Source organism: Schistocerca americana, chromosome 1, assembly GCF_021461395.2.
Source record: "Schistocerca americana isolate TAMUIC-IGC-003095 chromosome 1, iqSchAmer2.1, whole genome shotgun sequence".
Lineage (NCBI taxonomy): Eukaryota > Metazoa > Arthropoda > Insecta > Orthoptera > Acrididae > Schistocerca > Schistocerca americana.
In genome coordinates, this window is record NC_060119.1 from 1,254,679,012 (window position 1) to 1,254,700,706 (window position 21,695).

At 42.5% G+C, this 21,695-nt stretch overlaps 1 protein-coding gene across 1 annotated transcript in view; it reads left to right on the top strand.

Annotated features, from left to right (window-relative positions):
• Positions 1–1,367: 1,367 nt before the first annotated feature.
• The window catches only part of LOC124620121 (mitochondrial import inner membrane translocase subunit Tim23), a 63,780-nt gene continuing 43,452 nt past the window's right edge, over positions 1,368–21,695 (top strand). Inside the window, exons 1-3 of the mRNA XM_047146795.1 lie at positions 1,368–1,548; positions 2,024–2,270; positions 13,477–13,646. Coding sequence (XP_047002751.1) covers positions 1,473–1,548; positions 2,024–2,270; positions 13,477–13,646 — 493 coding nt within the window. The 5' untranslated portion in view covers positions 1,368–1,472. The remainder of the gene's footprint in view (positions 1,549–2,023; positions 2,271–13,476; positions 13,647–21,695) is intronic.

Below are 21,695 nucleotides of genomic sequence, written 5' to 3' on the forward strand. Positions count from 1 at the left end.
CACTGACAGTCTAGCCGACACTGACCTGATCTAACCAAAATAAATGAACAAAAACCCGTACGATTTTAGGGTCGATGCAAGCGGGGGTTCTGTACACAACACTGCTATTAAAACGAAAGACTGTGCCTCGTAAGCACACAAATACGCCAGAAATTAAATTAAATTAGTATCCACACAGATAACTGAAAATACGTCGCTCTGAAGCAAACGAACTGTGTACTCTTCTTTATCTACAGCAGGTGCTCTGTCACTGACTGTCTAGCCAATATTGTGAATGTCGTCACGTGGAAGGTGGAGGGCCAGTTGCACATGTGGAAGGATGTTGGCAATCACTCTCCTTAGCATTTTAGGACTTAATTTTGTTTGTATAGTTGGTTGCACAATACGACCCTTGGGAAACACAGTCAAAACAAGTGCAACGTCATAATAACCACTGCTAGTTTGTGATATCCATTGAATCGGCTGCAGTGCTGTGTGTTCGCCATGTACATGGGTCACAAATGTTGGAATTCGTTAGTGGAGCGTAAATGGCATGTTGTGTTGTTAATGTTCTACGAATTACACACTTTATTACTGTGTTTACACAGAGAATAATCACAGAGCACATTACAGGAATGCATGCCACAACACACTACACAGGAAACAGAAAGATAAGAACAACAATTTCTATAAAGATTAACACACGTTCACTATTTATATTATCGGATTGGTGGTCGACGTCGATCTCGGAGATCGATGCAATCAATTTCGAATATTGGCAAAAGACAACACCTTTCTTCCCACTAACTCGAAGTCAAATTTTTCTTCCAGAGGAACTTTGACGCCCCGATCCATTCAATACCGTTCTATTCTGTTGATGGCTTGTGCAAATTCAGCAATTTGGAACAAATTGTGGAATATCAGTCTATCTCAATTAAAGGGCGTCACTATACTGATTTTCAACCAACAGCTCCTTTTCAGTCATTGTTTTTTCCTACGACCCCCTTATGGAAGACATCTCCGTCATCAATTATGTTCAGACCACGACTTTTTCCTGACGCATTTACTATTGCTACATATTTTGTCCTCACCTAGTGATGGCGACACCAGTCATGTTATTTTTACGTGCACGTTTTCTATTAAAACAGAAGGTTCTTCTATTGAATGTATATAGTGCTCCGGTCACTAATGTATTCTGTAAAATTAGGATAATTGTTGGCCGTGAATACATCACATATGGTCGTTGTATATACGTTATTGCATTATGAAATCTCGTAAGGTCGTTGGTCTTTGTTGTACGTTCTGTCAAAAATTTTGTACGTACATTGCAAAATTAATCAGAAGCTTTGGGTGCTGCAGCCATGGAGGTATACATCCATGGCAGCAACTGCGTAAGTTGTAACATCTCTGAGAAAGTCCTTCGATAAACGTTTCGTAATAGGTTAAGTTGTTGGTGTTACCCATGCGTGAGAACTATTGTAAAGTAAACTGATATGGGAGATCGAACGACGTATTCCGGTAGCATGTATTCCGATTTTTCGAATAAGGATTCCGACTTGAACGTTACAGGTAAGAAAACTCTGTAAAATATATGTTGCACAATAGGTAACATCGACTGAAGACAGTTCAAAACTAAAAATATAAATTTTCATTCCAATGACATTGTCACCAACGATTACAGAACTGTTTCGCTGATTTGTTCGTAATGTTGTGCAGAGCTATGTGTGATTACTGGGATTAGTCACTGAACAGTTTCCTAATTTTTTTTTTTTTTTTTTTTTGATAACATAGGCTTAACGTCTATGTTGTGAAATTATAGAAATGTTCATGTGTTCTGAAGAGGTAGAACAATGATTTGATAGCACTTAGTGTAATGCATTGAAACGTCATGGTATTTTTTTGGCATCAGTTATTTTAACAAAATAGTACATTTCGAAACTTATGTTTTATTGTAAATGATTTAGAGATGTGAGTCCTCGAATGCAGTTGTTGTTGTAATGAAGTATATTTATTTAGAAGAGTGCGTAATTTTAATTTGTTGCAGGCTCAACGAAAAACCTTGCCCCACTCTCTCCTTACCTGAACTTCAACCCTGTGTACCTACCACAAAGCCAGCCGGAATTCATATTCCCTGAAGGTGCTTCGAGACAGAGAGGGCGATATGAGCTAGCGTTTTCACAGATAGGCGTTTCATGCATGGCTGGAGCAACAATAGGAGGCATTAACGGTTTTTACAATGGGCTGAAAAGTACAACCCTTGCAGGACATACTGGGAAGCTGAGAAGAACACAGTAAGTAAATTTATATATATATATATTTTTTGGAGGTTTGTTCTGTAATGTAACCGCAAAAAAAATACGGGTGAAGAAATGTTGTACTCACAGAAAGTTATTTTCTAAAAACATTGATCTGTGCACATTCGTGGGTTATATTTGGCAAATTTTCCTCAAGATAAGGAATTTGTGCATTTTTATTGAAGTCTTTCACTGGGAGTATTAAAAAGAATTTGTGTGTTAAATTTAATTTTGAGAAAACCAATGTAATACCCCTATACATGTGGTTACATTAAAGTTTCTGTGTAAGAAATTGCATTCAACATGTTTTATCGCAACACTGAGAAAGATCAAGAGTTCGGCTGTGTACCTGTACAAGCCCTTGTCATTTGTAAGTAAGTTTCTCATATCATTGCTGCTTTTTGCCATTTTCTTTGTTTTGCACATTTGTTGCCTCCATGCATATTTAATCCTTAACATCCCTGTTGCGGTCTCACAGACTGCTAGCATTTGTTGTTACTCTGTTGCTAATGCATAGTGATGGGGTAGGAGATTAGTGTTTTCCAGTTGTTCTTTCCTGAAGTATCAATAACTTGAATGTGGCTTGGACCTATACTATTACTACTATGTCAGTGCTATCGGTCTATGAGACCGCACCTGGGACTTTGTGTTATGGATTCAGTAACCAGGTCTACGGCCACTGTTCATGTTATGGACTCAGACTTCGAGGATACTGTCTTAAAATAGCTTGGGGACGGGTTAGGAAGTGATGGATCAACAGTGTCAACGAAATTGAAAGTGAACATAATACAGTATACGAACAGTGCAATTGTGAAGATTAATTTATTTTGCTGCTTGTGAATTCCTTGGGTGAAAGAAGTGGTGAACGCAGAAGTGTGGAGACTTAATCTTTTGCTCTGCTGATATGCAGCAGGTCGAAACATGTCGCTGCTTCTCGAAGCCTGTGCTAATGATGACCAGTGGCATTATTTCTCTGCATGTTACACATAAGGCGGCTGAATACATTTTTTCTTCACAATTCCTGTGTAAACTCATTGGTGATGCCACAGATACAAAAACGAGTTGACAAGTATCACATAGCCCATGAATTTCGTGCATCCTTCACCGTGTTTTGAATACAGCAGAACCAAGAGAAGTTGTTGTAGAATGATTGGAAAAATGCAAAACATGCTCCCAAAAAAAAAAGAGATACACATTAGCATTGTTGCAACCCAATCTGACTTGAAATTTGTACAAAAATTTCCAGCAAGTGCAAAGAAAATCTCTGAAAGAAGGAAACTAAACACCTAAAAAGTACTAGTGTAATTTTCATTTTTTGGAATGTTTTGTAGCAGTTTGTTTGTATTATTACATGTGTAATAAACAATAAAAATATAGACATAGTCCATATCAATTCAGGCAGGCTACGGAGAATCTTATCTTCATAGTCTCAGATGTTATCGAATTTAGCATATGTTAAAATGAAGGACTAAGTAAGGAATACATATTTTTTGTTTTCTCCAAAAGAATTTCTGTTCAGAGATACAGCCCTCCAAAGATGACACCATTTGGAAAAAAATTAAATAGGGTGTATCTTTGGAACATTTGTAGATATTTCATTGTTTTTTATTTGAAAGATAGTCGCTTTATGATTACAAAGAAATCCTCCATTTGGACGTATCTGTCAAAGTTCTGTTACTATAGTGTTCTCAACATTTTTTATAATGTATGTAAATTTTTTCTCAAACTGCCAGCCCATATATTTTTTTTATTTTTATTTTTTTTATTACCACATTATCACATAATAGGCTCATAAAAATCAAAACATAGCCTTATTTGACATAATTTTAGTTTTGAAAGATTAGTAAGACTCATTTTTCAAGCATTTTTAAGGTTCCAAAATGTATGTGAAGGGTCTAAGGACTTAAAAGGTTTCAATTTATAATTTATATAACTTGTGTGCACTGTTTTGTGCACAAATTAGCCAGTCAATGATCTAAAAATGTGTTCCATGGCTTCAGTAGCTTCCTTTGATACAGAGTGATGTCTTTCTGTTGAACCAGTAGGAACTGGAGCACTTAACAATCTTCAAAACATTGTGAATAGGAAGTGAGCACTGATGGCGTTGTTGCTGTTCTTCACCTGGATACCTTTATCCAGTAGCTGGTCCATGTGGTAGCGTAAATGAAGTCATAGTCGCAATTTGGGAGTAGTTGTGAATGGTTGTTTCCGCCATATTGGTGACGTCATTGGTCAAAGCAGAACGGATGGAATTGGACATTTCTGTTACCCCAAGTTCACTATAATTTTGCGTATCTCATAACTGGTGTCCATAATCTCTGCAATCCACCAGTCACAGTCATACACACACGCACAAACTTCCTCCTTCTCAGGGTGTGAATCTGAATATTATCCTGCTGTTTCTGAGGCGTTGGCCAAATGAATGAAATTTCTTCTTTCTTGTTCTTTAAAGTGCATGCAATATGAGTTCGTCCATCACTTTGAGTCCTAAAATGTGTCTTCTGAATTCCATTCTCAGGAGTAGTTTGTTTTGACTATTTTTTTTTTTCCACGGAATTCTTCAATTTCCTCTTTGGACAAAAGAATCAGGGCTGTGGTTGTGTATGATCTAAGACTCTCATAAAATCCTCAGCATTCTGAATCACAGCTATATTTGGTGTGGAAAAGTTATGTTTTGTAGCATGGTGCTTCAGCAGGCCTCCTACACCATCACAAGACCCCTTCCCGTGGCGTAGTACTGCATACTCAGTTAATTGACACAAGCAACATACTCAATTCAAACGGCTGGTAACGATTTTTAAAATGATTAGGAGCACCATCAGAAATAATGATCTTCTCCGCCCCTGTTTGCAGCTGAAGAATTTTGCGTATTGCTGTCAAAGTATGTGCTGAGTCATGTCCTGCGTCATCACTTATAACTGCAACACTTGTGGTCTTGTTTTGAAAATGTCACTCCTGTAAAAATTGAAACCTGTACACACCCTTTTACTTCTGCAGTGTGTTGTTGCTATTTCTTCAGATACTGGTGTGTTACTGCTTTCACTCACCATTTACCAGGTTCATCAATGAAACTTTCAAAGGCAACAGTTTTCTTAATTAGTTTATTTTCCTGCCATGTTGCATATGTAATTTCTGCAGAGTTATCTGCTACTTCTTCCAGGCCAAGTGTCTGTAAAGACAGTCCTTTCTTTCCAGGGCAGTCACCACGTTCTTAAAACAAAAAAGTATCTCACTTTACGTCACAGGCCCAACCAAGGTGTCATACGTCACATGCTCCAGTAAGTTCTTCAAAGTTACCACACAAAGTTCAAAATTCGCGCAGTACTCAGGTAAACAGACATCTCTAGGTGAGTGTGGAACTACCCACTTAGGTTGAAGTGCATAAAATTCTTCGGGTATGTGAAGTTGTATTTTTGCTCTTATAAACTGCAAAAGTTTCTTTAATACTGCAATTCATGTACCTTATCACTTTCACAGCGTTTTGACCTTCAACCATTGCAGTTATAGCATCTTTTTTGTTGGCACTCTGGCGAGAACAGTCCCATTTATCTTCCAGATAAAATGACTGCGCTATTTGAACTTGAGCTGCTTATACTGGATGACCATAATTAGGATCTTGTCTTCCAAAGACTCCTTTTACGGACCTAACATTTCTTGATTTGTCTACCATGTACTTCGATACTGATGGAATGTGGTTCAAAATTTTTCTTTGGAAATGTCTCCGGAATAATAGTTAAAACTTGGACCTTTTCACTGTAGGATGCACAATATTCAATAGCTGAATTGACATTTGTGAAAAATTCCTGGCAAGAGGTGCTAGAGTGCTTTGGTTCATTTTCTTCTGAAGATGTAATTTGTACTTTGAAGAGTGTGGGCAGTTTTGCTGTAGTGTATTCATCCATAGCTTCAGTAATTTCTTTGCGCTTTCTTGACACATAGAGCTTATGACTTGACTTCGCTGACCATCTGTTTCTTAACAGGACTGAGACCTATGTCTGTAGTTGACTTATTCAGGGTATTTAATACTCCATCTATTGATGGATGCTTCATCTTGTTCATACTATCATTGTTGTTGTTCTGTCAAAACATTTAGAACACAAAAAGTTGTCACTGGAAACGTCTTCTCTTTGAAATAGTCTTCAAATGAGAATACTTATTCCCAACCTGAACAAAGTCTGTTTTTCTGTTTGTCCATGTATCACTCTTTTATGGATATTCAAATAGTCAGCACACTTAACCCTGCTGTGCTGTGGCCCCAGTCAGAAGACATTTTTAACAGTCCTTTTTGCAAAACATACTGCAACTGTGTCAACTGGCAAATTCCTCACGAAAACACAGAACTCATTGGATTGTCTCAGATTCCTTAGAAGCCTCTTCAGTAAACAAATTAGCACTGAACAAAAGTAACAACCACGACAAAGAAACTGACAAGAAACTACAACAAAGTGTAAGAAATACCTGCAACAATGAAAGTGAAAAGAAATAACTGTGACAAAGACAATAGAAATAAACATTGTTACAAAGAAATTAGTAAGAAAAAACTTCAGTGAAGACATAAATTACCCTTGAAAGTAAAAAATGATTTTTTTAAAAGAAAACCTGTCAAACTTAAAAGTGGAATCTCTCCTTTACAGAGAATATAGTACTACATGGTACTAATCGACAGGAGGAAAATCTAATTTTTCTCGATTTTCATTTTTGAAAATAAAATTTTTTCTGTAAATTATAAAAAAAAATTACAGAAGATGACAGTAAAATGACTTTGACGGATATGTTCAAACGGAGGATACCATTGTAATCATAAAGTGGTTACTTTTCAAATTAAAAAAAAAAAAAAAAAACTCTTAACAAAATATTTAGAACTGTTACAGAGATACAGCAGTTTAAAATTTTTTCTGAAATTCGCATCTTCAAAATGGTGTTTGCAGTGTCATCTTTGGAGGCCTGTATCTCAGGACAGTATATATATATATATATATATATATATATAGTTATAATAGAGGGAAACATTCCACGTAGGAAATATATATCTAAAAACAAAGATGATGTGACTTACCAAATGAAAGTGCTGGCAGGTCGACAGACACACAAACATACACACAAAATTCAAGCTTTCGCAACAAACTGTTGCCTCATCAGGAAAGAGGGAAGGAGAGGGGAAGACGAAAGGAAGTGGGTTTTAAAGGAGAGGGTAAGGAGTCATTCCAATCCTGGGAGCGGAAAGACTTACCTTAGGGGGAAAAAAGGACAGGTATACACTCGCACACACGCACATATCCATCCACACATACAGACACAAGCAGACATATTTAAAGACAAAGAGTTTGGGCAGAGATGTCAGTCGAGGCAGAAGTGTAGAGGCAAAGAAGTTGTTGAAAGACAGGTGAGGTATGAGTGGCGGCAACTTGAAATTAGCGGAGATTGAGGCCTGGCGGATGACGAGAAGAGAGGATATACTGAAGGGCAAGTTCCCATCTCCGGAGTTCGGATAGGTTGGTGTTGGTGGGAAGTATCCAGATAACCCGGACGGTGTAACACTGTGCCAAGATGTGCTGGCCGTGCACCAAGGCATGTTTAGCCACAGGGTGATCCTCATTACCAACAAACACTGTCTGCCTGTGTCCATTCATGCGAATGGACAGTTTGTTGCTGGTCATTCCCACATAGAATGCGTCACAGTGTAGGCAGGTCAGTTGGTAGATCACGTGGGTGCTTTCACACGTGGCTCTGCCTTTGATCGTGTACACCTTCCGGGTTACAGGACTGGAGTAGGTGGTGGTGGGAGGGTGCATGGGACAGGTTTTACACCGGGGGCGGTTACAAGGGTAGGAGCCAGAGGGTAGGGAAGGTGGTTTGGGGATTTCATAGGGATGAACTAAGAGGTTACGAAGGTTAGGTGGACGGCGGAAAGACACTCTTGGTGGAGTGGGGAGGATTTCATGAAGGATGGATCTCATTTCTGGGCAGGATTTTAGGAAGTCGTATCCCTGCTGGAGAGCCACATTCAAAATCTGATCCAGTCCCGGAAAGTATCCTGTCACAAGTGGGGCACTTTTGTGGTTCTTCTGTGGGAGGTTCTGGGTTTGAGAGGATGAGGAAGTTGCTCTGGTTATTTGCTTCTGTACCAGGTCGGGAGGGTAGTTGCGGGATGCGAAAGCTGTTGTCAGGTTGTTGGTGTAATGCTTCAGGGATTCCGGACTGGAGCAGATTCGTTTGCCACGAAGACCTAGGCTGTAGGGAAGGGACCGTTTGATGTGGAATGGGTGGCAGCTGTCGTAATGGAGGTACTGTTGCTTGTTGGTGGGTTTGATGTGGACGGACGTGTGAAGCTGGCCATTGGACAGGTGGAGGTCAACATCAAGGAAAGTGGCATGGGATTTGGAGTAGGACCAGGTGAATCTGATGGAACCAAAGGAGTTGAGGTTGGAGAGGAAATTCTGGAGTTCTTCTTCACTGTGAGTCCAGATCATGAAGATGTCATCAATAAATCTGTACGAAACTTTGGGTTGGCAGGCCTGGGTAACCAAGAAGGCTTCCTCTAAGCGACCCATGAATAGGTTGGCGTACGAAGGGGCCATCCTGGTACCCATGGCTGTTCCCTTTAATTGCTGGTATGTCTGGCCTTCAAAAGTGAAGAAGTTGTGGGTCAGGATGAAGCTGGCTAAGGTAATGAGGAAAGAGGTTTTGGGTAGGGTGGCAGGTGATCGGCGTGAAAGGAAGTGCTCCATTGCAGCGAGGCCCTGGACGTGCGGGATATTTGTGTATAAGGAAGTGGCATCAATGGTTACAAGGATGGTTTCTGGGGGTAACGGATTGGGTAAGGATTCCAGGCGTTCGAGAAAGTGGTTGGTGTCTTTGATGAAGGATGGGAGACTGCACGTAATGGGTTGAAGGTGTTGATCTACGTAGGCAGAGATACGTTCTGTGGGGGCTTGGTAACCAGCTACAATGGGACGGCCAGGATGATTGGGTTTGTGAATTTTAGGAAGAAGGTAGGGGTGCGGGGTGTTGGTGGGGTCAGGAGGTTGATGGAGTCAGGTGAAAGGTTTTGTAGGGGGCCTAAGGTTCTGAGGATTCCCTGAAGCTCCGCCTGGACATCAGGAATGGGATTACCTTGGCAAACTTTGTATGTGGTGTTGTCTGAAAGCTGACGCAGTCCCTCAGCCACATACTCCCGACGATCAAGTACCACGGTCGTGGAACCCTTGTCCGCCGGAAGAATGATGATGGACCGGTCAGCCTTCAGATCACGGATAGCCTGGGCTTCAGCAGTGGTGATGTTGGGAGTAGGATTATAAAAAACCTTAATCCTACTCCCAACATCACCACTGCTGAAGCCCAGGCTATCCGTGATCTGAAGGCTGACCGGTCCATCATCATTCTTCCGGCGGACAAGGGTTCCACGACCGTGGTACTTGATCGTCGGGAGTATGTGGCTGAGGGACTGCGTCAGCTTTCAGACAACACCACATACAAAGTTTGCCAAGGTAATCCCATTCCTGATGTCCAGGCGGAGCTTCAGGGAATCCTCAGAACCTTAGGCCCCCTACAAAACCTTTCACCTGACTCCATCAACCTCCTGACCCCACCAACACCCCGCACCCCTACGTTCTACCTTCTTCCTAAAATTCACAAACCCAATCATCCTGGCCGTCCCATTGTAGCTGGTTACCAAGCCCCCACAGAACGTATCTCTGCCTACGTAGATCAACACCTTCAACCCATTACGTGCAGTCTCCCATCCTTCATCAAAGACACCAACCACTTTCTCGAACGCCTGGAATCCTTACCCAATCCGTTACCCCCAGAAACCATCCTTGTAACCATTGATGCCACTTCCTTATACACAAATATCCCGCACGTCCAGGGCCTCGCTGCAATGGAGCACTTCCTTTCACGCCGATCACCTGCCACCCTACCCAAAACCTCTTTCCTCATTACCTTAGCCAGCTTCATCCTGACCCACAACTTCTTCACTTTTGAAGGCCAGACATACCAGCAATTAAAGGGAACAGCCATGGGTACCAGGATGGCCCCTTCGTACGCCAACCTATTCATGGGTCGCTTAGAGGAAGCCTTCTTGGTTACCCAGGCCTGCCAACCCAAAGTTTGGTACAGATTTATTGATGACATCTTCATGATCTGGACTCACAGTGAAGAAGAACTCCAGAATTTCCTCTCCAACCTCAACTCCTTTGGTTCCATCAGATTCACCTGGTCCTACTCCAAATCCCATGCCACTTTCCTTGATGTTGACCTCCACCTGTCCAATGGCCAGCTTCACACGTCCGTCCACATCAAACCCACCAACAAGCAACAGTACCTCCATTACGACAGCTGCCACCCATTCCACATCAAACGGTCCCTTCCCTACAGCCTAGGTCTTCGTGGCAAACGAATCTGCTCCAGTCCGGAATCCCTGAAGCATTACACCAACAACCTGACAACAGCTTTCGCATCCCGCAACTACCCTCCCGACCTGGTACAGAAGCAAATAACCAGAGCAACTTCCTCATCCTCTCAAACCCAGAACCTCCCACAGAAGAACCACAAAAGTGCCCCACTTGTGACAGGATACTTTCCGGGACTGGATCAGATTTTGAATGTGGCTCTCCAGCAGGGATACGACTTCCTAAAATCCTGCCCAGAAATGAGATCCATCCTTCATGAAATCCTCCCCACTCCACCAAGAGTGTCTTTCCGCCGTCCACCTAACCTTCGTAACCTCTTAGTTCATCCCTATGAAATCCCCAAACCACCTTCCCTACCCTCTGGCTCCTACCCTTGTAACCGCCCCCGGTGTAAAACCTGTCCCATGCACCCTCCCACCACCACCTACTCCAGTCCTGTAACCCGGAAGGTGTACACGATCAAAGGCAGAGCCACGTGTGAAAGCACCCACGTGATCTACCAACTGACCTGCCTACACTGTGACGCATTCTATGTGGGAATGACCAGCAACAAACTGTCCATTCGCATGAATGGACACAGGCAGACAGTGTTTGTTGGTAATGAGGATCACCCTGTGGCTAAACATGCCTTGGTGCACGGCCAGCACATCTTGGCACAGTGTTACACCGTCCGGGTTATCTGGATACTTCCCACCAACACCAACCTATCCGAACTCCGGAGATGGGAACTTGCCCTTCAGTATATCCTCTCTTCTCGTCATCCGCCAGGCCTCAATCTCCGCTAATTTCAAGTTGCCGCCACTCATACCTCACCTGTCTTTCAACAACTTCTTTGCCTCTACACTTCTGCCTCGACTGACATCTCTGCCCAAACTCTTTGTCTTTAAATATGTCTGCTTGTGTCTGTATGTGTGGATGGATATGTGCGTGTGTGCGAGTGTATACCTGTCCTTTTTTCCCCCTAAGGTAAGTCTTTCCGCTCCCGGGATTGGAATGACTCCTTACCCTCTCCCTTAAAACCCACTTCCTTTCGTCTTCCCCTCTCCTTCCCTCTTTCCTGATGAGGCAACAGTTTGTTGCGAAAGCTTGAATTTTGTGTGTGTGTTTGTGTTTGTTTGTGTGTCTATCGACCTGCCAGCGCTTTTGTTCGGTAAGTCACCTCATCTTTGTTTTTATATATAATTTTTCCCACGTGGAATGTTTCCTTCCATTTTATATATATATATATATATTGAGAAAAAAAAGTGTGTTCTTACTTACTCTTGAATTTTAACATGTGCTAAATTCAATAACATCCGAGACTATGAAGGTAATCCCCTGCCTGAAGTGATACGTATTATGCCGTAGCAAAGCAAAATTTGGAGTGCAGGGTATTCGAGAATCCATAGTGTTAACTTTGTTATGTAGTATTGTATTCATTTTGTGTACTTTTCTGTTGAAATGTTTTTTAAATGTGCTTTTCATAATAATAAACTTTAAAGTTTATCTTATGGCTGTTTAAATACCGTGGTTCCTTGGGCATCACCTGGGACAGTGTAAGACCAAGAATTGAACAGGAATGCTAATGGTTAACTTTGTGTGTCACATAACCTCCAGTCCCTATTGAATCCCTTTGGCCCATCCCAGAACATCTACAAAGTCCATCTCTCTCGAATCACACCCCCCCCCCCCCCCCCCCCCCACACACACACACACAGCTTATGCATGCCTTCCAAAATCCATAAATCCTCAATTGTAGACAGTTACTGTGCTTCCACTGAATGTATTTTCCCTCTTACTTGCCAACACTTCCAATCAATTGCCTGAAGCCCATTCTATCAAATCAAAGATGCTAACAACTTCCTTCACTGTCTTGCGATCACCCCACTCTAAACAAGTCGATTGCACAGCGAAGGGCAATCCATATGGCTCTCACTGTTGCCAACTTGTTTATGGGCAATCTTAAGGGAACTTTGCAACTCTCCTAAATCCCGTGTCTGGTTCACATTCATTAATGATATCTTTATGATCTGGACTGAGGACCAAGACCTTATCCTCAATCCTCCACTACCTCAGCACTTTTCCCATCTGCTTCGCATGCTTCTCCTCAACCCAACCTTTCTGGACTTTGACCTACACCTTTCCAATGGCTCCTCCATGCTTTGTTTGTATTAAAGTTACTAACTGCCAACAGTACCTGCATTTTGACAGCTGTCACCTTTTCCACACCAAGAAATTGCTCCCATGCAGCCTGGCTGCATGTGGACGCCATATCTACAGCCTAACCAGGTTAGGCTGCTAATGAGAGAGAGATTATTTATTTTTGTAGATATTATTTATTTATTGTAGATATTATTTATTTATTGTAGATATTATTTATTTATTGTAGATATTATTTATTTATTGTAGATATTATTTATTTATTGTAGATATTATTTATTTACTGTAGATATTATTTATTTTTGTAGATATTTTATAGAAATGTAATTGAGTCTCTAGTTTTTGTTTTCTTCGTCTTTACCCCATATCTTCATTGAGTCAGCGTATTAACCTGGATTTGGAATTGTTAGTTGTGTAGGGTGGCTGGATGCCTTTCTCACGTAGAGGCATCCCCCACCCCCTACCATCAGGCCCAGATGGAAATTGGTATCCCATTTGTTTTATCAAATATTATTCTTGTCAAAGTGTGTGAACTTTCGCAAATTGTGCAACTGAGGTGGGATGTGAGTACCAGCCCGGTATTCACCTAGACAGATGTGCAGTATTCTCAAGATTTGCTTACTGCATATTACAAGTGCATGTTTTTATTACAGGCTCCTAAATTATGTTATGAAACAAGGAGCAGCAACTGCCAACACCCTTGGCGTCATAGCCGTTATGTACAGTGGCTTTGGCACAATATTGTCATGGATGAGAGGATGTGATGACGAACTCAATACAATCTCGGCTGCAACTGCAACAGGCTTGTTGTACAAGTCATCAGGTATGTGACTCTTAAGCACAATATATTTAATTGCAGATTATTTTAGACTAGTTAGTGTGTATTCAATAAACATCAGAGTGGTGTACCAAGAATACCTGTATCTCACTCCTGAATAATATTCACTGTTTATATACATGGAACAGTTTCCACTTTTGCAAAATGTGGGTAGTCTCTCCCATCCACAGCAGTCTGTTAGGAACTTGTTCAAGCTGCTGTTGAATGCAGCACTCGCTATTGCTGGCAGCCAATAAAATGCAAACAAATCACTTGATTGGCCAGTGACAGTGCCCTCAGAGATAGAGGTTCTGTATATTCACATCAATATGGGAAATAATGAACATTCATATTTGCATTACTAGTTATGGAAACTTGTGGAAAGGTCCTCATTTTACCCATGATGGAGACCTCTGTGATGAATTTCTCCGGTAACTTCTGTTCAAAATTTTTTGTGCGTGTCTCATGTAAACAGTTCTAAAAACTTATGGATATCTTGGAGACATAATATAGTTGACCACTGATAGAAAAATAATGAAACAAATACAGATGGAGGAAACTGGAATACTTGCAGCATCTCTTAAGTCTTGGTATACTTAGTAATTTGAAATATGTTTCTAAGTTCTTGCTTAGTCACAACGGAGCCTTGTGTTCACTTGTGAGTAGGGACTGTAAAATTCGCATTTTTGCAATAAATGCAAAATAGATGCAAATTTTTCCTCAAAACACAAAACTGCAAAATTACTTGATGTTGTTTCATAGCAGTACATCATCTGGTGAACCCCGATTTGGAAAGATAATGTGCACAAGAACCTATTTTAAAATAGTCTATGAATGCAATGATTTATCGATGCGCTCAATGATCTGGTGCCATGCCAATTGTGGATGGTTGAATCGTCTGTTTAAGATACGTGTCAAGTAATGGAGCATAGTACTCAGTCATGGGACCTAGCTTTTTATGAGAAAGAAATACGTGCATTTGTTTGTTAGCTAAAGCTTAAAAGATAATATAATGCAGACAGTTTTAATGTGGCAAATTACGTGGCGGACATTTTGAACTGTAGTTGCATCGAATACTGCTGGAGGTTGGGCCTCAACTACATCGTTAACAATATTCTGTTAACTAGGGCTGTGTTTGAAAACAACTCAAACAGTTTGTCACAGTTTTGGAAATCTCAGGTTTTGTTCGATTTGTTGATCGGCCTGCGATCTAGTGTGTTGTGTTGGTACTAGACAACCTGTCATAGCCTTTTTAATGGACTATGCACTTTGTTAATAGAAATAACTGTGAAACACGGACTGAAATATATGCTAGGGGCAGTTCGTGTGTAACAATGGCGACTAATGAATTAACAAATGGTTGCTTTCGAGATTCTATCCAATTCTCAAGCTTTCACTCGCCCCGCGATCTAGTGGCGCCTGATGTTACTATCTCCAAGGCTGGTCTTGTTACAATGGATTCTCTTAATGAAAATTACATTCACATTATTACAATGTATTTTTTTGTCCTAATTTTAATTCTTGAGTAATTTTCATGATTATTTCGTCTGAATGTTGCCATTTTGTTTTCAAACTGATTAAAATCTGTTGGACTAATATGTAAACAGGGATTGAATTGCTCATTTGCAGCTCTCTCTCTCTCTCTCTCTCTCTCTTATAAACAAATAAAATGTTATACTGGGTTGAGTAAAGTAATATTTTTTGGAGAACAACATTTTCTTTTTGTCTGTTACCAGTACTTAAAAATCAGCATCAATGTTTTGGTGTCCATATGTACGTGTGCTATATGAGAAATCGTATTGTAAATTTGTCCGGAAACAATAGGATATTGTGTAGTGGTAGGATTTAATGCTATTTCCACCACTGTTTTATGAAATTGTCATTGCTGTGCGATTCAACTGTTGTGTGATTGTTTGAACAAGTCCAATAGTGTATCGAACAAAGCAGCTTATTGAGTAACCTCAACCCCGTTTCAGTGCAATTGCTTCAGACAAATGCCGGCGTGGTTCCTTTGAAAGGGCGCAGGCAGTTTCCTTCCCCATCCTTCCCTAATCAGAGTTTGTGCTTTGTCTCGAATGACCTCATTGTGGACGAGACATTAAATTCTAATCCCCTCCTCCCTCCTCTTTGAACGCAAGTATCATTTGTCTAGCCCTGCTGCTAACTTCAGTGTAAGCAGTTGCACGGTAGCCATCCTTGAATACTTCGTCTGGTGTGTAACTCATTGTTTTCTTATATATCTAAAAACAAAGATGACGTAACTTACCAAACGAAAGTGTTGGTATGTTGATAGAGACACAAACACAAACAAACACACAATCAAGCTTTCGCAACCCACGGTTGCTTCATCAGGAAAGAGGGAAAGACGAAAGGATATGGGTTTTAAGGGAGAGGGTAAGGAGTCATTCCAATCCCGGGAGCGGAAAGACTTACCTTAGGGGGAGAAAGGGACAGGTTCCAATCCCAGGAGCGGAAAGACTTACCTTAGGGGGAGAAAGGGACAGGTGTACACACACACACACACACACACACACACACACACACACACACAAATATACAGACACAAGCAGACAGATGTAAAGGCCTTTACATATGTCTGTTTGTGTCTGTATATGTGCGGATGCATAGGTGCGTGTGCGCGTGCGTATACCTGTCCCTTTTTCCCCCTAAGGTAAGTCTTTCCGCTCCCGGGATTTGAACGACTCCTTACCCTCTCCCTTAAAACTCACATCCTTTTGTCTTTCCCTCTCCTTCCCTCTTTCCTGATGAAGCAACCGTGGGTTGCGAAAGCTTGAATTTTGTGTGTTTGTTAGTGTCTCTATCAACGTGCCAACACTTTTGTTTGGTAAGTTACATCATCTTTGTTTTTAGATATATTTTTCCCACATGGAATGTTTCCCTCTATTATATTCATTGTTTTCTTATTTTGAAATAAGTGAAGCGACTAGTCCTGTCTATCGCGGATTTGGGTTAAGATCCTTGCAACACCTGAAGAGGTTGGTGATCCCTGTGACAAAGTGTCAGTTCTGCTGTAAGCTGCTGTCCAGCTAAATGAAGGTGACATTTGTTTCCCTGCCCTGTGGCAGTCAGAATTCTAGTCTGTTTATGCTCGTGATCATCCACGACTGTAGCCAACAGCGCCCATCCTCTGCATGATAGTGATAGGAAAAAAAATCTGTAACCTTTTCGACCTTGCCAAAATTCGTCTCCTAATGTTAAAATTGAATAGCTGTACCTACAGTTCTACTTCTGTGCAAAGTGCCTTGTCAGTTCTATCTGTAACATTGTTAAGCGCAGGTCGTAAGGCTATGAATGCCCACGGAAGGTCGAAGTTAGTGCTCCGTAGATTTTTTAATCTTCAAATTAGGCAGAAAATGATTAATAATGGGCCGGCCGAAGTGGCCGTGCGGTTAAAGGCGCTGCAGTCTGGAACCGCGAGACCGCTACGGTCGCAGGTTCGAATCCTGCCTCGGGCATGGATGTTTGTGATGTCCTTAGGTTAGTTAGGTTTAACTAGTTCTAAGTTCTAGGGGACTAATGACCTCAGCAGTTGAGTCCCATAGTGCTCAGAGCCATTTGAAACATGATTAATAATGTCCAGAAACACTTTGCCAGAGACACATTCACTTAAATAGTAAGAAAATGCTGCTGCTTTTCAACAGAACAGTCATTTCTTTAAATCTTAATTACAGCCAAATGAAGAAATGAAAGGCCATTTCGGAACAAAAAGGTGTTAAGTTTTTGCAAAAGCAAACATTCCGGTCAGAAAGCTCCCAGTCAGCACTTTTTTACACAGTCAATTTCAAATAACTAATAATTTAATTGTCTTCACTAATGTAGCATGACAGACTTGCAAATTTATGCATCTAGTCATTTACAAACAACGAAAATAATTGCAAATTTTGCCATAAATAATGCTACATTTACCTGTCCATATTTATGAGCAATGACATATCCAAAAAGTGGTTGCAGGTAAAGTTAATCGTCGCGCAAATTTAGTGTCCGTGACAACAGATTCCAAACATAACAACAGAATTATCTCTGGGTTTCTTAGTACTCTCCAGACTTGGACAAGGTATACAAGTAAAATGCAAATTTAATTGAATACTGTGGAACTTATTGTATCTGGACTAGGTAGGATCATACTTCATCTCTATTATTGAAAGTAAAGTTAATCTGGAAATTCAGAAAAAAAATAATTCAAAGACAAGGGTTAAATGACATAGAGACACGCATTAAATTTATTTTCACATAAATTTTGATAAGATATTGGGAAAAAAAAAGTTTTGCTGTTGTTTTGTTGTTCGTTAATCCAAAAACTGGTTTGATGCAGCTCTCCATGCTGTTGATTCCTATGCAAACCTCTTCATCTCGAAATATCTACTGCAGTATACATCTATTTGAACCTGCCTACTGTACTCTGCTCTTGGCCTCACTCGCAAATTTTACTCCCGACACTTCCCTCCAGTACTAAATTGACAATTACTTGATATCTCTGAATGTATTCTATTGACCAGTCCTTTCATTTAGTCCAATTTGCTGCAGGTTTCTTTTCTTGCCAATTCTGTTCAATCCTGTCCTCATTAATTAATGCAATCTACCAATATAATCTTCAGTGTTGTCCTGTAGCTGGCTTTCACGTGTTTGTTCTCCAACTCTCCAAAAGCTGGCAAGTTTCCACTCTTTCCTGTGAGCCTGTCAACAACTCAATGCTGTGACGTCCCCTCTCCCCTTTTGTTGTCACTGTTGATGTTGAGCTGCTACAGCTACAGCTTGGTCGTTGGAATGGAGATACGACGCGCAGTGATGGTTGTCCCCGTCGGGTAACTTGGAACAACACCTGAAAATCTCTAAAAAAAAATTGTTCCTCGCATAATGTATGAAAGTCCATTTGTGAGTTCGCATAGTCTTCTCAGCAATGCGAACTGCTGATTTTTAATTGTCAGTTATGGTTTTGTGATGATGGATCGGATCAATTAAGATTCTTTTCAATTCGTTGATTGTAACAATTACGACAACTTTTACAATTGACGCATTTGTATTATCTTCGTGTGGTCGAATTAATGTTTCCTACTCCAGGCTAATCAGGTATTGCAGTCTTCGATACTATGTCCATTCTTCGTTGTAACTGTTCACTTTGATAAAGGTTGAGTCCAACAATAATATCTCCAATCATTAAACTTCATTAACTCGTTGTACACTATCAGAATATCACTTCAGTTCAAGTTCTCAAGTCAGAATAACAGAGAACAAAGTCCGCACATCTCTGTCACACAATATTACTTTTTTTTAATAGAAACAATCTCGTAGCATTCCTTTTGTAGTAAGGTAACAAACGGAGCTTTCTCTCAACTTGATAGCAAGCAAGCTACTAACATTCCCATGATCGAACATTGTAGACGCATTGAATTTCCTTTTCACCGCACTCACTACTCCTTAAAATAAATATTATCTCTGACTGACACTTTACTTTGGACTCAACTTTCGTCGTACTGATTCTCAGTTATTACTGAGATGTTTGATAGCTAATTAAAAATAACCCTTCTTCCTACCTATCTATCATGACATACTCAATAAATATTGAAGTTGGAGTTCATCAAGACTTTAAGGTGTTATATTATTGTCAAAGTGTCGCACCTGTCAGGATAACACTGTTCCCTACTTTAAATTATCATGACATTCTTATTTGCGCTTCTTGGGGTGTTAAAATGCCTCTACTATTCAGTGAGTGGTCTCCTCTATTTCTAGTTATTTACAATTAAAATAAGTGCTAATAATGTTAAACTTCAGAGATTCATTAGATGAAATGGAACCTTATAGCATTTATCTCAGGTGAGTCCCTCTCCCACTTCCTCTCCCACCCCACCCCACCCCACCCCACTTCCTCTCCCACCCCACCCCACCCCACTTCCTCTCCCACCCCACCCCACCCCACTTCCTCTCCCACCCCACTTCCTCTCCCACCCCACTCCACCCCGCTTCCTCTCCCACCCCACTCCACCCCGCTTCCTCTCCCACCCCACTCCACCCCGCTTCCTCTCCCACCCCACTCCACCCCGCTTCCTCTCCCACCCCACTCCACCCCGCTTCCTCTCCCACCCCACTCCACCCCGCTTCCTCTCCCACCCCACTCCACCCCGCTTCCTCTCCCACCCCACCCCACCCCGCTTCCTCTCCCACCCCGCTTCCTCTCCCACCCCGCTTCCTCTCCCACCCCGCTTCCTCTCCCACCCCACCCCACCCCGCTTCCTCTCCCACCCCTCCCCACCCCGCTTCCTCTCCCACCCCACCCCACCCCGCTTCCTCTCCCACCCCACCCCACCCCGCTTCCTCTCCCACCCCACCCCACCCCACCCCACCCCGCTTCCTCTCCCACCCCACCCCACCCCACCCCACCCCGCTTCCTCTCCCACCCCACCCCACCCCACCCCGCTTCCTCTCCCACCCCACCCCACCCCGCTTCCTCTCCCACCCCACCCCACCCCGCTTCCTCTCCCACCCCACCCCACCCCGCTTCCTCTCCCACCCCACCCCACCCCGCTTCCTCTCCCACCCCACCCCACCCCGCTTCCTCTCCCACCCCACCCCACCCCACCCCGCTTCCTCTCCCACCCCACCCCACCCCGCTTCCTCTCCCACCCCACCCCACCCCACCCCACCCCGCTTCCTCTCCCACCCCACCCCACCCCGCTTCCTCTCCCACCCCACCCCAACCCACCCCGCTTCCTCTCCCACCCCACCCCACCCCACCCCGCTTCCTCTCCCACCCCACCCCGCTTCCTCTCCCACCCCACCCCGCTTCCTCTCCCACCCCACCCCACCCCACCCCGCTTCCTCTCCCACCCCACCCCACCCCGCTTCCTCTCCCACCCCACCCCACCCCACCCCGCTTCCTCTCCCACCCCACCCCACCCCACCCCGCTTCCTCTCCCACCCCACCCCACCCCGCTTCCTCTCCCACCCCACCCCACCCCACCCCGCTTCCTCTCCCACCCCACCCCACCCCGCTTCCTCTCCCACCCCACCCCACCCCGCTTCCTCTCCCACCCCACCCCACCCCGCTTCCTCTCCCACCCCACCCCACCCCGCTTCCTCTCCCACCCCACCCCACCCCGCTTCCTCTCCCACCCCACCCCACCCCGCTTCCTCTCCCACCCCACCCCACCCCGCTTCCTCTCCCACTCCCTCTCCCACTCCCCACTGTTAGTTATGCAAACAACAGATGATGTGGGTACCAAGAAAGTAAATATCAAATGGAACAAGACAACTATTACAGAGAAGTGAGAATTTGGTGACCTGTTAATAGGTGCGTGATCAAATCTGCTGATTTAAACAAGACAATTCTGAACTGTCTTTAAGAAGACCCACTACAACTGGACAAGAATAACAACTGAAAATGGAAAAGACTTTCGTCTATATATACATCATATTCCTCGAGCCACGTAATGCTGTGTGACAGAGGGTGCTTGTGGTACCACTAACTGATCAGTTTTTCTCTGTTACACTCACGAATATTGCATGGTAAGAATGACTGCCAGTATGTCTCTATTTTAGCTTAATATCATGATTTTGTCTTCGTGGTCATTTCATGAAGTGTATGTTGGAGGAAGTAACATGTCCGACTCTTCGTAAAAGTGCTCACTCGAAATTTCACCAATATTGTTCATCCTCAATAAGTTGAAGATTGGCGCAGTGGCTGTTGGGAACAGCCGTGCCTCAGCACTGTGGCTGCCAAGGGGTGAGGAGCAGTTGGTGAAGGCAGCATCAGCTGCTTGTAGTTTTGTTTTGTGCTTAACATGAAATCTGAGGCGGCACTTGCGGAAATATTATCTGCGAAAGAAACACCTCCGTCGGGTCAGCAATCGTTTGTTCTTGTTGACATATTCATGCTAGAGTGTTTTACCTAGAATTTACATATTATTTGTGTATCAAAAGTAATGAAAAATAAAGTAGATGAATGTACAGCTAATGATACTATGAATCAAAAGTCAAAAATTGATTTCTGTAATCTGTTTGCATATTGCATTTATCAAATACAGCACAGCAGTAATGTTT